Genomic DNA, 18,121 nt, shown 5'->3' on the forward strand with positions numbered 1-18,121 from the left:
ATATCGCGAATTCGAATATTGCCTATGCTGCTCATCACTAGTACTTACCTGCACGTTTATTGGCTGCTTAGCAGCCACGAAACGTGCGGGGAGGAGACTCGAGCATTGCGCTCGAGCACATGCGGTACTTGGCCGAGTACCACCATGTGCCGAGCATAGCGATGCTCAAGCCAAACTGGTTTTCAGCCGATCATGCTCGCTCAACACTACACTAGACCCTTCCACCAGTGGCATAGTTCAGGAAAGCTACCCCATGTATACCTCTAACAGATGGCTCAAATGTGATGGGAAGAGATGTTATAATATCGATTCTACCCCGATCTTGAGAATTCACACCCACACTTTCTCCTTAAGATCCCACCAACTTGATAGTCGGGGATTATATATTCTTTGGAGATGTTACATTAAAGATTAAAGGAGTTTTCTGCGTGTTTATATTGATGGCCCGATCCTCAAGATAGATCATTGATATCTCATGAGTGGTGGTCCAACTCCCTGCACCCCCATTGCTCAGATGTTTGAAGAGGTTGTGGTGCTCACGACCTCTTCCTAGGCCAGTGATATCACATTCATTAGTCACGTGGCCTATGTGCAGCTCTGCCCAGACTGCAATACGAAGCACAGCAACTATACAATGAATGTCACTATGCTTGGAATGCTGTGAGGAGGCCACAGTGCTCACCGGAGCTTTGTGGCCTTTTCAAACACCTGAGCAGTGGTGGTGTAGGATGGTGGACTACCACCAATCAGACATCGGTGTTCTCTCCTGAGGCTATCAATATTGAACTCCTGGAAGACTCTTTTAATGACTGTTACAACATCAATGAAGCTTGGAAGCAAAGTCCATTTTTAACCATTTCTCATGTCTCTACTTACTATAATTTTCAACAAATGCATCACATCAAAATATCCACCTTTGTATGAGTTTCACAATGAAAGTCTCAAGATATTATCTATAAGAATCTATAAGATGTGGGCTATATAGTTCTGTAGAGAGATGGTAAAACATACAGATATAAAGGAAACTGGTAGAAAATAAGGATCGGACTCCACTGAATTATTTGATTTACTTTCACCATTTTCAACTTTTTTTCACCCAGTCGAGAAGAGATTGGAAAGTTCAGATGTGTCAGCCCTCGGAATATGTTCTATATCTCTGAAGTCAGAGACAAATTAATATCAAGCTGTGAAGAACATTTCCTTGGTTCTGGCGCAAAATACATTACTGAATAAATTTCTGAAACTACTACCCAGCGGATGAATTGGCCACATTTTGCACAGTATCATTATGTTTTTTTCAGAAATACTGCAATTTTTCAGGGATAAAACTGAATGTGTTCAACCTATCTTTTCAAACAGTCACATCTAATAAGTGAAATATGTTGTATTTGTGTCCTAATGTGCCAGGAACAGTGTATCGTCACTTCCCATTGAATCTGGGAACAGAGAGAAGTGCAAAATGCTCTGTTCTACTGTGTAAGAAATACAACTTGTTCTGGTGGTTTTGTGTTGGGTGATTGGGTTTATATATATGTGGAGTAAAATTGGTAGACTGGATCATCTAGGTGGTATTTCTTTTTGACCTACCTATTACAAATAAAGACTGAAAAGGGATAATGTGGCCATCAAGAGGAACAATAATAAAGTTACAACAAGCTTCTTAAACTATGATACTACCTGTTGTTGTTATTGAAACACAGGTGGAGCGGCAAGGAGTGGTAATATGTGATTTATGTAAGTTGGCTCTCCTCCAGAAGGAACATTTTTTTCTTTAGTTCCTCCTGTAAAGTACAGCACTGTCTACAGATGGGTCTCCGGTTTGGCTGATTTTCTTAGTCATATTTCTGAGCCTATACCAGCTGGATCTCCACAAGAAAAAGCAGTCATTTCCCAAAATATATGATTTAGAAACAAAATATGCTCATTTTGTTATTATTTTAACACTAGGTTCATGTATTTCAACTACTGGTAAGGTACCAGTACAACAAACATTTGGAGATCTGAAAGCACGGACTGTGGTTAACGGACTAACTTAATGTTATACTAGTTAGGGAGAAAAATGAAACCATATATTTAATTTTGTCATTAACTTCAAAAACTGGTGTGGTCCAGACATTAGTCTATTATTGCTGGGTAGGCCGCAGTAAGAAAGTGTGACAGCAAAAAAGATTCATATCTTGGTCTATACAAACCACAGTTAAACCCATATGACTCCTTCATGACTAATGAAGAAGTAAACACTGCCTGTGGTTAGCCATAGTCCTCTTCCTTTGTCCATGGAAGGTATGAACTTGCAAAGGGCTCCTTCTTTCCTCTCCATAGGCAAACATTTGATTTAAAAATTTTCCAAGGTCATGCCTCCACAAGGTGTGGGAGGACATTGAATCTTAAAGCAATTCTGATGGACAATTCTCTTTTCTATGGTTCATGCAGCATCCCACTGCAAAGCCTTTTATGTATTTGTGCTGCTCAAGGAGTTAATAGGCCGTATTTACATCCACCACTAGATGAGGCTGTTGTCACCATCTCTATATAGAGAGGAGGGGTTAGGACAGATCAGTTGAGTTCAACGTATGTGAGACTATGAGCACAGATGAATGAGCCCAGTGAGCACAGTGGTAGAGCTGAGAGAAAATCCAAAAGTAAGCCAATTGTGAAGAGGAGGTGCAGAGAGAAGTTCTTTGGACAAATGATGTCTGAAAAGGACCACTGTGTCTCCATAGCCTTGTGTCAAGGAGATTCAATTATTACAGTGCTTGAACACACTTGACGAGCAGATTGGCCATCCACATTCTGCAAAGAACATTGTGGAAGCTTATATTGTAACTATAGTAACCTGTAAAAAAAAAAAAAAATGTCCAGAGCATCAACTGATGTTGGGGTCCGCCCGGTGGTTGCATTGCACAAGCATAAGTGTTACACCTCATTCCTGGAAGCTTGTGCAAGATTTAGTTATAGAAGTGCACTGTGAGGAGAATTGCTTTAAAAAGACATCTTGGTTTATTAACTACCTTTGCAGACATGTAACTTGTAAGAACTATGGAATGTGTATCTGTGTAATATATGCCAGTCCATGCACGATGAGAACTTTAAATGGCATGCTTACATAGAATCTTTAGTAACAAAAGATTTTTATTGCAAAATTGCCTTATTAATTACTTCTCCGACACTGCACAGGACTTTGCCATGGACCTCAGGATTTATTACTATCAAGCGCACTCCAAACCACCATCAGGCAGGAGAAACCCAAGACCACGGTGTTCCCTGAAAGGAGGACAGGTGCGCCCTTCTCATCACTCCACTGTCCAGGGGAACATTGGAGTGAATACTGACTACAACCACCTTCTTGCTAGTATCACTCCAATCCTTCCCTCCGCTCTCTTCTTCCTGTGTCATTGCATATGGTCTATGTGAAGCTGCAAAGGCATGCATCTTTTTTACAAGAACAACACTAACAAATATGGGGAAAGATGTCAGCTAGAAAGACTCAGTATGAAAGAAGGAAAAGTTAACAAGATCTAGGCCCTGCTGTTCAGCCCTCAATGGTAGGAAATCATCTCATGCACCAAAGTGACAACAGTCTTGGTGAGATCCTATATTGTCTACATAAACCCTAACATTCTGGACAAGGTACGACTAACTAGGATCCTAGATGAGAAGTAGGTTATAAGAAATAAGAAAATATCTGATGTGAGTGCCTCTGGGCAATACCAGAGCTTTTTTTTTGTACGTTCCCCGACATGACCTGATATGCATATAATGTTCTGTGCTATGAGGCCATATGTGCATCAGCAAACATTATGTGTAAAGTAAATTAAACCAGGGCTGATAATTAGGCGCTAAGGAAATGATTGCAGACTTGGGAGAGTTAATCATCTGTAGTCAACCACTCTCCATTTCCTCTGAAGCACTTAAGTGGACCATAAAATCCAATGTCATCCCAGTAAACATTTAGCAAAAAATTCCTTTGAATGGAGACAACAAAAAAACATGATCCAAAACTGAAGCTCACAATCCTTATTGGCAGATCCTGCCGTAAAATCACATTTTTCAGCCAGAAGAAAGACTTCATTTTTACTTAATGTGACTCTTAGTCTTGTGTGAATTGCTTAAATCTTTGAAGATCCTGCTGTCTTTTATCAGCCCTATGTCAACATTAGAAAGAGATTTTTTGAACAGTTTTTTTCTTCTTTTAATGCAACATTGAGTGCTTTCTGAATGACTCTTTTGTACATCCTTTTAAATAATATGGTAAAGAATAAAAATAAGCCATAAAATACCAATAAAAATTATGCTCAGTTCTCCGAACAACAAAACTACTCAAGGTCGAACATTTTTTGCTTCACACTTCCTAAGCGTACAACTGTTAAGAATATAAATTGCATTTGTTACATAGTGTAGGATGAAGTGATGCTTCAATAAATGAATATACATATAATAAAACACGTTTAAGCTCCTATGTGTAGCAGTAAAATTATATTCAGAAAGATTACATTGCTCCTAGGGTGACAAAATATTTATGTTGATGTACACACAATGTGTTATTCACATCAATCACCATTTGCAGTGGGGCCCACAACCAAATTTCCCTACTTCACAAATGATAAAGTTCCTATTGCCCTATTGCAAAATTAGTAATAAGGTCCCCAATTTACCATGTACCATTTTTGATAAGGCCATCCTTCATATAAGATAGGGCCAGGGGCTATTCATAGGATTCAGATATATTGGGCAGACTAGATGGGCCAAATGGTTCTTATCTGACGACACATTCTATGTTTCTATGTTTCTATAACAATGTCTTCCTGGCAGAGGAGCATCTGGCCATTTGAGACACCAGAGCATAGGTGCAGTTGCTACCTTTACATCTATGCTACTGTCTTTGAGGGATATAGTCCAAGTCGCTTAGCCTATTAGCTGGGGTGCACCCGCAACTTCTGTAGATACAGTCTTACAACAATCAAATATTGGACTACTTTCCCACTTAAAAGCGGGCTCCATGAAATGGCAAGTGGGCTTCTTGCAGGCGCTCATGAAGCATTGTAGATGGCGATCGTAGGGGGACATTTTGGCTGACATACCATATTGTGGTTCTTATTCCTCAAGAAACCTGCAGCTGCTACCTTTTCTGGTACTCATTAGGCAATTTGTGGCTGATTCTCTCAGGGGCATAGGAGACGGTGCTGATTTTGGGGCTTTTCAGATATTCCATATGTGAGACACAATGGTATGGCAGCATTTGGAATGCTCTACGGCTAGTATACATAATGAGACTGCAGTACAGCACTGATGGAAAGGTTTTGCAACTGTTTTGGGGCACTATGGTTGACACTGTTTTGGGGGTCCACTAGTGTACTGTAGATTTTACAGGTTAGAGGACACTGTATGGGATAATTATGGCTGACGCTACAAGGGCACCATGAATTTGGGTGAGATTTGGACTTGGCTTGCCATATGACCATATCACATCATTGAATCCTATCTAGTAGTTTAGATGTACATCTTCTTGACTGTGGGGCTTGACTATACTGTAGGACTAACATACACTAGGTTTATAGACATAGAGACGGAAGGTCGATGGAGCGAACTGCGCATACCTGTGTACCGGTGAGTATATGAAGACAATCCTTCATACATTTTCTGAAGCAAAATTTCACTAAACAATATAACAAGTCACCCAAAAAAAAACAGCAAAACATGGACCAGACCTACCTGTCTGCGCAGATCCCGTGTCTTTTTGGTCATCTTATCAATAGCAATGTTTAACGGGTCACCTTTTTCTTTCCTTCCAGTCTAAGAAAAGGAAGCAAAGATACATTTTAGATCTTAACATACGAAAATTATCATCATCATCCCAAATTTGCATGCAACCCAACCTTACATGAATTAACCATGTATTAATTTCTAAAATAAATGTATGCAGCACATGTAGATAAAGATAAACATTTTGACCAGACTCTTTGACCAGTTAGAAAAATGACCACTAGAAATCAGTACCATAATTTTAAGATTATTCTACTCTTTCTCTTCACAAAAAGGGAAAATATATTTCATCTTCTCTGATTACCAAAAGTATCATATTGTATTACACAGAAAGGCTAACTTCACCAGTGTTTCAATGTTGAATCTTTATTTCAATGACCTAGTTTTATAGGTCGAGGACTTTCTGAAAGTGATCGTTAAGAGCAGATTGCTCGGAACTAAGAGTCAAGTTATGGCTGGATGAAGTTTGTCTAGCATTCACAGACTGCCCATCTGTTTATGGTAAAATCACACAAAACAAATAAGAAGCTCAAAAATGAGGTGCAAATCAGTGTAAAAGAGCTATAAAACATTAAAGAGGAACTTTTAATCAATACGTTTTAAAAACTTTATGCCAAAAGAGAACATTCAAGAAAAGCCAAGCTACAGCTAAGGGCTAAACAAATGGGTCTATGTCCCATCAATCGGTTATAGCTAAGTAATTTTCACACAGTATGAGTAGAAGCAATATAACACTAAGCATGGCCTGTGCTGTAGAGGTGAACAAACAGATTCCTTCTGAAAACATTCAGCTTTTTCAGTATCATGATTTCTTCAGGTTCATGGGATTCATTGGGGTAAAATTTTTCCAGAGAAAGGCATTTAAAGCACTTTTAGTTTGAGTAGAATTGATTCATTTTAGGCAAAATGCCATAAGGAAAAATGAAGTAATAAATAATCTCAGGGTTAAAGGGGCTTTCAGTAACCCAATGGGTCCTGAAAACCCACCTTCATTACACAGACCAGATATGTAGGAAAAAAGTCAAGTGATGCTCCCCTTCTCCTGCTTCTGCTGATGTCACATACTTTACCAGATTTTTGGCCTGGGACATCACTTACACTGTGGATGCAACTAGAACTATAGTTCTGGCCTCGTCTATTGCTGATGTGACGTGCAGGCCTGAAAACTGGCAAGCATGTGATGTTGGCAGAAGTATTAATTTCAGAAGTATAGCACCATGTGATTGGGTTCCCAGAAGGCCAATCTATGCAAGTACAAAACGTTATGTATATTACAAGCTTTCTCCTACAGGCATGTTAAGTTTAATAAAGGTAAGTTTGCAGGGCCTGCTGGGTCCCAGAAAACGATTGCTGGATATCCAGTTGACTGATACTATAAGTGGTTGAAAATTCAGAGCTGGCAGGTACTTCAATTCCAGGAGTCCAATGATTCCTGGAAGCAGATAGTGAACTGACCCTAGGTGTGAGTCCCTGCAAAGACCCTTGGAGAGATCCCGCACTGAAAAAAATCGACCTTCCAGATATATACTTGTAGGACAATAGTCCTTTTAACTTTTTGAATACCCGTCCTTTTGTTCATGTTTTGTGTTTTACTGTTTTTACCCATTTTTGTCTCCACTGGCAAGGCTGGTGCACATTTGAGTGAATATAGGGTGTTAAGGCCTTATAGGGTTCATTCGGCATGGTTGACCTTTTTGGGTAGGTTTTATGAGAGGGTCATCACAGGTAATCTGTTTCAGGCATCATTCAAGCAGTCATGTCATACAATGGACCATTGATGACTTAGTCCTGGAAAACTCCATTTATCCTGATCTTTGACAAAGTTGCTACAAGGGTTTTGCATATATTGCATTACATTAAAAATAAAGGTTCTTTTTTTAGTCAGATGACCATGTTTCTAATATCTATAGTCTTAAGAATAGGGTAACCATGATTCACATCCATTAATCTTTGACAAAAGGGTTATACTTTTACTTTAACCTAATCATTGAGGCAATAGTGGAGTACCAGAACAATAGAAAAACGTTTATAAAGCAAATAAAAAATCCATCTGCACAAAACTTTACTGAAGGATGTCCATATGTATCATAGCGGCAACCAAAGACAGAAGGTTGATGTTTGTAGTATCCGTGTGTGCCATGTGTGGTGTGAATATGGGTAGAGGCCTCCCTTTCCATAAGCTTGTCACTGTAAACAGGTAAAATAGAGTAAAACTGGTAAAAAAAGGGATAAAGGTGTCAATAATGGACAATGGATATTCTGTCATTGGACATATGGGACCACCTATTCTATATGTACACCCACGATTGCACAGGTCATAACCAACTGCATTAAAGTACGTTCTATTTACTCTTCATCCCAAATACAACAAATTTTATAAGTTTAAAACGTGGTTAAAGTGAATGTGTCATCAGAAAATAACCTATTGTTTAAATCAAGTTTTTACATTATAGAATTTTTTTTAGAATTTTTGGTAATTTCCCCCCCTCCCCCTTGTTACTATATTTTTTAAAAATCCTAAAACTGTGCTGTTTTTCACCCTGGACACTAGGCGTAATATATGGCAAGACTTCCTTTTTTGTAGAGGTAACTTTTCCGTAGCCTTCTCATCATCAAAGGCAGGAATACAATGACAGATATACATATATAGATAACACAGGATTCACAAGAGGTGATATCAAAGCTTATCTACTCCCTCCTGACCTCTGCTCAGGTCACAGAGCATACCTAGAAAAGCCTCCCATAGAAGTCAAGGGGGTCAGCTTCTGTCCATTGTGTTTATTTCCCATGTACAGTAGTTGCTATTGAAAGTAAGGAACTCTTAAAGGGGTTGTCCGGGTTCAGAGCTGAACCAGGACATATCCCCTTCTTCACTCAGGCAGCTCCTCTGAGATGAGCATCGGAGCAGCATTTCACATTCCGATGTTTTCCCTTGCTCTTCGATGAGTCGCGCGGGACAAGGGCTTTTTCAGCAGATCCGGTGATGTACCGGGACTCTGCTAGGCTGAGGCTTCCACTAGCAGTGTTTCCTGGTGACCTCACTGGCTTTAGGGCTGCCCTAGCCCTGCCCACCCATTACTGCCAGTGACATCACCGAAAACACTGCTAGGCGGAAGCTTCCACTAGCAGTGTTTCCTGGTGACCTCACTGGCTTTTGGGCTGCCCTAGCCCTGCCCACCCATTACTGCCGGTGACATCACCGAAAACACTGCTAGGCAGAAGCTTCCACTTAGCAGTGTAAGTTTGTAAACAAAAAAGCCCTTGCCCTGCACGATACAGCTCAGGACAAGGGAGAGCATCAGAGCATGAAATGCTCCAATGCTCATCTCAGAGGGGCTGCCTGGGCGAAGAAAGGGACATGTCCGGGTTCAGCTCTAAACCCAGATAACCCCTTTACTAGATTTTAGGCCTAGTGTCCAGTGTGAAAACGGCATGAATTTAGAATTTACTTTTAAAATACAGTGACATGGAAAATGTTAAAAAAATAAATCACAAAAACGATAAAAAATATTTTAAACAGGTCATTTTCACATTCAAATTCAAATCAATTTATACTATAAAAATATGAAACATAATTTAAATAAATTTAAATAACCTCTGCCCTTAAACAGGAAAAGTGACTAACATGTCTATTTTAGTCAGTACTTATATTTTTCATGAATAAACAATTCTGTAGCAACTTTACGCTGTCCTCTGTTATTCCTCTAGGAAACTAGGTATTGCCATTCCACTTGGCCAAAGGTGTGTCCCTACACCGTCGGAGACTGTCAGCTCGGAATGGACATTGTCAGACTGTGTAGGGACACGCCCCTACTGGTAACACCCATCTGTAAATTAATTAGTACATTTCTTGAAAGTATAACAGAGGAACGGTACATGGCAGAGTTCTAAGAAAAGATGCCGCACAGTTGTTATTTAATGGGGAATGCAGTCATTTACTAAAATAGACACATGAGGCAACAGGCTCTCTATAGAAGATGAAAGTCAAGTTGACCCATCCGAAATAAGAATGGCACATCAGGATCTATCGCGTTTTCATCTTGTGCAATTGAACAACAAAAAGCATCAATGAAAGGCATGAAAAGTGTTTCCAGTTTTACCAACACGGGTAATAGAAATGTATTTCACCACATAAAAAAACATTAAGTGGTATTTTACGCGCCGTCATCTCTTATGTGAAAAAAAGAAAAGGTTATCTATAGACCATCACGGCGCAGACAATGACTCCATTATGTGTCCCTCTACAAAGAGGAATTAGGAATACCGCCCGCTCTGTGCCGTCAGAAATCTTTTTGCTTATTTCTTATATTGCTCTAAAGGTGTGTGTGTGCCAGCTCGTTGGAATCCAGCTCAATTAATAATGCAATCGCCAGTATCATGGGCGGCTTTGTTAAGCCTTGCTGGATGGAACTGTCATTATTAATATTGCTTTTCTGAAAGGCGTTGTGTGTACTGACAATAGGTATAAAAAAGCACCAAAACTATGAAAAAATATGTAGAGTTGGGACTATTCAAGAAAACATCTTTACAAATAAATTAATTCATTTCACCCTTATTCTAGTAATTTCCCCATATATAATACTACCATAGTGCCATACAGTGCCAAGCTAATACTGCTATATACAGTCCACATATTATTAGCATATACCATGCAATAAATCTACAATACTCAAATAACACCCCATAATACTGCCATATCATAATGCCAACATTTTACTGCTAAATAATGTTGGGTGGTGTAATTGTTTTCTTGTTCCTTTTTCTAGGGATGAGGGAACTTGTGTTTTCAAGTTCGGCGTACAAGGTTCGGGTTCAGGTTATCTAAGAATTCCGTTATGGATTCCGCTACCACAGACCATAACTTATGGTTATGGTCCATGGTAGCGGAATCCATAACGGAATTCTTAGATAATCCGAACCTTGTACGCCGAACTTGAAAACGCAAGTTCGCTCAACACTACCTGTCTCCTATTATATGGGCACTCTAGACAATTGCTTTCCGGGTGTCTTCTAAGGATCCTGGGTAACTGCCTTTCAGCCCCATACAAGTGAATGGAACGTTGGTTGCGCTTGTATGGTGTGCTTCCCATTCATTTCAATGGGAGTACAGAAAATAGCTCTTGGCTACTCTCAGGGGCTCCCATAGGAATGAATGAATGGTGGCTACCCATGGAGGGTGTGCCTTTCTATGTAAAGGTGCAGGTCCCAGAGATGGGACCTACACGTATCAGACATTGGTGGCATATCCTAGCAATATGCCCCCAATGTCCAAGATGGGGGTGCCCCTTTAAGTGTTTTGATCAATGTTTGGTCATTGATTTCCACCAGTGATTTTTAGACAAAACCAGGAGTTGAGCCTGGACAGAGATAAGGTCTAATAGAAAGATTTGTACCTGTTCCGTATTTTTGCCCAGCACCTGATTTTGGCTCAAAATTAGTGTTGAGCGAATAGAAGTCCACAAAGTGGACATTGATATGAATTTTAGGATAAATTCATTTCGCTACAAAGCCGAATTTCCTTGTGCTTCATGGTAGCAAATCGATTTAACCTTAAAAAGTATAAAAAACATACTTATATGATCCATTTTCTATTGACAGGCCGGCCATCGCCATCTTGGTTGAAGATCTTGCGCAAAATCCTGTGCGCTATAATGTATGATGTCACCTCGCTGATAATGTCAGCCGAATCAAACTTTTGAATAATTTGCTCATCGCTACTCACAATCACCGATATAAAGTGTGAACTAGGTTTATTTCTAATATAGTGCAGGGACAGGCATGTAAAACATTTTTGGTATATACTTTATTAGGGAAAGATGTTTCTTTGTACTAGAAAATGGGGGGATAAAAAGTCTTAGCAAAGTTCTAACTGAGCTAAGGACAATCCGTCTTTAGTCTTTAGGATTCTACTGAGCACCTAAGACATCTATATTTAACAAGGCAGATAGGCAGGAGTAATGGGCAGTGACAGGGCGCATATACATTACATAGTCGGGGACTAGTTACATGAAGCAGGCTGAAGGCTTCTGCATGTTAGGAAAAAAAAAATGCAACAGCACTCTGCAAACAAAATAAAGTACAAGAAAGTATTCTGATGCTAATGCTACACTTATTTAGTAAATTTGAGATTCTTGGCAAATTCATTTTGTACAAAATTATTTGGGCCTGTCTGACAAACGTCAAGGCGATCTCCGTAAGATGGGAACCTAACACTAAATTCTACCTGTTATGTGCCATAACAGCCTCCTTTAAATCCGGGGAATGCATGCCGAGCCCACTCCATACCTCTCCTGGTGCCAGATGGGCTCCAATGAATGCAATGAGAATCCACTTTATACCTCTCCTGGTGCCAAAAGGATTCTGCATGTTACACACAGTTGTCCTCAGTGCTCAGTAGAACTGAAGACTGAAGACTGACTCTCCTTGGTTACTCTGTTAGGGCTTTGCTAAGAAGACTCTTCACTGTTTGTTTTCTAGCCTAGAGAAACATCTTTCACTAATAAAGTAGATTACAAAAATGTCCCTAAACTATATTAAAAATAAACTGAAATAACAGTGACACTGTAAAGGGGCCAATGCCTAGGATAAGTCAACATTATCTGATTGGTGGGGGTTCCACACTACGCACATCTGGCAGTCAGCTGTTTCAGAATTGTTCAGGCACCGGCTCCATACATTATGCAGTGGACGGGGCTCGCAACTGCAGCGCTAATCCCATTGACTTCAATATAGCCAACTCCATCCACTACACAATGGATGAAGCTGTGTAGTTTTGGCACTGACCTCCGGAGCCGGAGCTACTCTGAGCAGGAAGATCAGTGGGGGTGAACCAGCATTGCATCTTAGGTTTCACACCCTTTCCTTTGAAGCTGTGCTCTCTTCTTGCAAGTCCTACACCCTTTTCAAGCACATAAAGAAAATTGTAGTTGCCCCAAATTGCGCTACTTTTTATAAAGATTCTAAGATTCTGGGCCACTGTCTAGTAAATCAGCCTAAATGCCAAAGGTCAGATTTATTTTCTTCTGAGAAGAGTGGTAGCTTATTGCTCCTATTAAGAGAAATAAAATTAAGAGTCTTACATGTCTGAGTCCTTTAAATGGCCAACAAATATCGAAGCAATGAGGTTACTTAGCGAGCTTTCACGACAACTTCGGTCTCTTTGTCAAGCATACTACAAGAGCGGAATAATGTTGACAGTATACTAATAAACTGTAGCATGCCCAGTAGAGATGAGCAAAGTATTGAAAAATTCCATTTGTCTGCTTTGCCGCAAAGTGCATTTCTTTGTAAGTAGTGGGTGAAATGACCGGGAGGAGTCGTAATTGTGCCGCTCCCCATACAGTATAAAATCTAAAGTCTAAGAGTAATTTTTTTGTTTTGTTTTTTAGCCGATTATCTTATGTAGGGGCTCATTTTTTGAGAGGATGATTTTATTGGCACTATTTTTGGGGCTATATGACTTTTTGATTGCTTGCTATTAAACTTTTTGTTATGTAAGGTGACAATAAAAGTTATTTTTTATATATATATTTTTTTTTGACCGTGTTAATCTGGGGGGTTAGGTCATGGGGTATTTTTATAGGGGAGATTCTTACTGACGCGGAGATACCAAATTTGTATACTTTTTTAAAATTATTTTAGTTTTTTAAAACTTTTTGGTGTCTCAAGTCTGAGAACCATAGTTTTTTTATCCTATTGTCACTGGCTAAATTGGGATAAAAATTTAGTACTCCATGGAAGTGTGGTACTCCCTGAAGCAACCAATAATGCAAGTGTCACACTCTGCACCTTTTTTGGGACCGTCCCTTCTTTACAGTATGGGGGACCACACCTGAAAAGTGTTGGCCAGGGACGATCCGGGCGCCTCCAGTTCCCGATGTACTCCGGCCTGCTCTTTCCCGGTCCGAAAAGATCAGGGCCTTGAGGACTGCCTCATAGAACTGAAGGAATGTCCCTGTGTTGCCAGCGCTCTGGGACAGCACAAAAGAGTTGTAAAAGGCAACCTGTACCAAGTAGACCACAACTTTTTTGTACCATGCCCGGGTTTTTTGCATAGCATTATATGGCTTGAGGACTTGATCAGAGAGATCAACTCCTCCCATATACCGATTGTAGACGACGATACAATCAGGCTTGAGGACCGTTGCCGCGGTACCTCGCACAGGGACAGGGGCGATGCCATTACCATGAATTGTGGACAGTACAAGGACATCCCTTTTATCCTTATATCTGACCAGCAACAGGCTTCCAGTGGTAAGGGCACGGGTCTCACACCTGGGGAAAGATACCTGGATGGGGTGGGCAGGACGGCCACCTAGATTTTTCCGCACGGTCCCACAAGCGGACGTGGATCTGGCAGCGAGGGACTGGAACAAGGGGATACTAGTATAAAAGTTATCCACGTAAAGGTGGTAACCCTTATCTAGCAGTGGGGGGACATTCTGGGGGTTGAATACGGGAATCTCGCCCCTTGTACACACGAAACTTGTAAGTGTACCCTGAGGTACTCTCAAAAAGTTTGTACAGCTTCACGCCATACTTCGCCCGCTTTGAGGGAACATACTGGCGGAAAATGAGTCTCCCCTTGAACGCAATGAGAGACTCATCAACCGCGACCTCCCTTCCAAGTACATAGGCCTGTACAAGTTTGGCCCCAAAGTGATCGATGAACGGCCTGATTTTGTACAGGCGGTCCTAGGCAGGATCACCTCAGGGAACACATGCTGCATTATCTGAATAATGCAGGCATTTCCGGATGGCCTCAAACCGGGAGCGTGTCATGGCTGTACTGTAAAGTGGGGTCTGGTAGAGGACGTCCCCACTCCAGTAATGCCTGACACTAGGTTTCTTGACTAGGCCCATATGCAGCACGGGGCCCCCAAAATGTCCTCATCTTGGCTGCACTGATCGGCGTCCAGCCACCAGGCCTAGCCAAAAAGGAGCCCGAGTGTTGAGCATCGAACTGTTGGGCGTACAGGTTCGTCTGCTCCACCATTAGATTTACCAGTTGGTCACTAAAAAAATTACTAAAAAAAGTCATATTCAGTGAAGCCCACTGTGGAAATCTGGATTCCTGGTTGGCCTACAAAATCAGGAATCACGGGCTCAAATCGCTCTGGGGTATACCAGACAAGTTCACTGGCAGGGGGCTTTGGTGGATTTAACTGGTGGGCCGGAAAACTAGTACGAGCCCCAGAGCTGTTCGTACTAGGGAGGGCCACAGGGTCCCTAACATGGCAGTCCCCTTGCTCCGCCAGGCGGCGTGTCCGCCGCCTTGGGGGCTCATCATCATCGCCAGATGATGAGGAGGACGCGGATGACAACAGGAAAGTGGGGTCATCCTCGTCCTCACTGGGACTCTCGGACTCGGAGGCAAGCTGGGCGTATGCCTCCTCGGCCATAGGGGAGTGTGTGTCTGCGTGTGTATGTGCGTGCGTGTAAATCTTTATTTGGTGTGCGTGTCTGTGGGGGCACGGGTGTTCGCGGACTTATCCCTAAAACTAACAGAAAAAAAAAAGACTAACTAAAAAAAGGGCAAAAAATGTGAAAAAAAATAGTTCAAAAATTCAAAAACGCTGATCAACCGTCCAGAGTTGATCAGCGGTGGGGTGTGCGATGCACTAACAGTGGCCGGCCACAATCAGCGTACGCACACAAAAAAAACCTGCCTGCGCCCCAAAAAAGTTGGGGGGGCAGGGGGGCAAGCGGCAGCTGTGCTGTGGACCCCAGACACCCTACTTAGGGTGATGCAATCAAACTTTTTTTTTACCACTAACTTTCCCTTTTATATCCCTGCCTAGCCCAACCTTTCCCAAATTACCTGGATGATCAGATGGGGGTGCTGGGGCACAGATCGGGTCCTGGGGCAAGGATGGGTGCTGGGGCACAGATGGGGCACATATGGGGTGATGCTGGCTCAGATCCACACGTGCACTGCAGCGCTCCTCTCTCCTTTGCTCCGGGACACAAAAGGAGGAGGAGAGGAGCGCTGCCAAGATTTGAATCTGCCGCCCGCCCGCCCATCTACCAATCAGAGGTGATCCTGAGAGGTGATGTCACTATCACCTCTCAGGATCGCAGGATGGTGATTGGTGGGGTAAAATCACACCACCGATCACCATCCTGTTCCGGGTTATCGGGTCCTCAGAGACCCGAATAACCCGGAAACGCAGAAAACCGCAGGTCTGAATTGACCTGCGGTTTTCTGCGATCGCCGACATGGGGGGGGGGGGGGGGGTCACAGGACCCCCCTGCGCATCTAGCCAAGGTGCCTGCTCAATGATTTGAGCAGGCACCGGGTTCCGATCACCGCCCGCCGGGCGGCAGTGATCGGAACTATACATGACGTAAGTACCTTAAGTACCAGGACAACATGCCATATCGGTACGTTATTTTTTACCGCTTTTCAGGGAAATTCAATTCGTCACCACGAAGCATAAGGAAATTTGGCGTCACATTGAATCGAATATTCCCTGCAATTCAGATCGAAGTCCACTTTGTGGACTTTGATTCGCTTAACATTAATGTCCAGGAACCTCAATTCACTGACAGTGAGAAGAGATATTAAAAACAGTATGAAAGCACAAAGTCTGAATAAGATTCATTTAAATAAACCCCCTTTAAAGCCCCTAGACTAGAAACTACAATTGTGATTTATCAAGGTGCCAATCTGAGGACTAGAAGAAAAGCATTTGTCCTATTGGCACCCAAGTCAACGTCTTCACTTGTCAAATTTCTCGGCAGTCCTACTAAGGCAATAATCTCTCAATGCCACTTAGTATGAACTTTTCCCAGTGACAAGTCCCCTTTACACAATATTACTAATCAATGTCTTTAGTAAAATGGGGTAGGCTGTGACAATTGCTCAGTCATTCCTTTTGTAGAAGGAGAAAAACCTGGTTATTTGCGAGGCTGATGCATCATACGTTATTCAAAACATTCCTCCATATAGAAATACTTAGGGAAAATGAATCCACTGCAATAATAAATGTACCCATAAATACTGGATGAATGCACCAAGTTTATGAATTCTTTACATTTTTTGAGTGAAAGTAGTCCTCATTTATAAGCCTCAGTGCCAATATAATTTCTATTGTCATGCAAATAACAGCAGGACAGAGGACACTATGCAACTTGGGCAGATGCTCCATCATTATCCCAACCTAAATTTAATGGCATTATTAAAAGACAACATAAACAACCCAAGCACTGAAAAACACATGTATCCAGGGAGCACCAGACATCACTGTCACAAGATCAAAAGCCTACACTTGACAAGCCGAGAACCCCCTTCCCCCCGGTACTACTCCATCCCAATGCTCAGGTGCGTACATGAGTCTGCAGCTTCACCATCCAAATCGCTAAAGAGAAAAAAAAGGAAAATTCTGTGATTTCTGATTGACAAGAAAACAGTGTTGCTAGAAGGTATGGCAGATGAATGCTGGTAAAAGTAAAACTTGAATCATTGTCATTCACAGCAGTGAGAAGTAATTTTAAAAAAATTTTGGAAATTCAATTCTATATAAAATAAGTGGTTGTGTATATTATATACAGTAGAAAAGCAGGCAGCAAAATAATTGGGACAGATGGAGCAAAGTTTTAGTAGGCATGTAACCAATGATCCTGTGTATGAAAGGGATCATTTTTGATTTTTGTTTGCACCATTTCTCAGTTTCTAACTACAGCTTAAAGGTTACATTACCGATGGATTTGCTAATTCCAAAAACACACACGTGTTAAGCAATATTGTGAAATACAACATGCCCATCACTAAGGGTATAAGCTCTATATCACATACAGTAAGCTCTAATCCAGGCATCTCAAACTCGCGGCCCTCCAGCTGTTGTAAAACTACAACTCCCACAATGCCACGCTGTAGGCTGATACCTGTAGGCTGTCCGGGCATGCTGGGAGTTGTAGTTTTGCAACAGCTGGAGGGCCGCGAGTTTGAGATGCCTGCTCTAATCTATTGAACACTCTACAAGAGCTAACTAAGATCTGACCCCACCTAAAGAACTGTTTATTTATTCACTTAGCCATAGCTTAAGCCTATTTATTCCTATATCCAAGAATTCACAGTAAAACTTATCCCATGACCTAATATACTGTAAAATGTATTAAAACTACCAAAGAAATTACCTTGAGGGGTTATTTACTGTCGTACCCTCATTATCTTGGTCCATATGGATAATTTACGTATATAGCTGGCTAATAAAGAAGTAGACTTAATCATAGCAAATTTTCAAGATGTAAGCCTTATATCTCAAGAACCTGGTTATACCTCCTAAATAGGGATGAGCGAACCCGAACTGTATAGTTCGGGTTCGTACCGAATTTTGGGGTGTCCGTGACACGGACC

The 18,121-nt window shown here is 41.5% G+C and overlaps 1 protein-coding gene across 6 annotated transcripts in view; it reads right to left on the bottom strand.

The window, feature by feature from the left end:
• The window catches only part of CTNNA2 (catenin alpha 2), a 2,102,590-nt gene that overhangs the window by 705,415 nt on the left and 1,379,054 nt on the right, over positions 1–18,121 (bottom strand). For all 6 annotated transcript variants that reach the window (XM_040419295.1, XM_040419296.1, XM_040419294.1 and 3 more), the window contains one exon: positions 5,713–5,793. In XM_040419295.1, coding sequence (XP_040275229.1) covers positions 5,713–5,793 — 81 coding nt within the window. The remainder of the gene's footprint in view (positions 1–5,712; positions 5,794–18,121) is intronic.

The sequence above is a fragment of the Bufo bufo genome, chromosome 2 (genome assembly GCF_905171765.1).
Source record: "Bufo bufo chromosome 2, aBufBuf1.1, whole genome shotgun sequence".
Taxonomy (NCBI): Eukaryota; Metazoa; Chordata; class Amphibia; order Anura; family Bufonidae; genus Bufo; species Bufo bufo.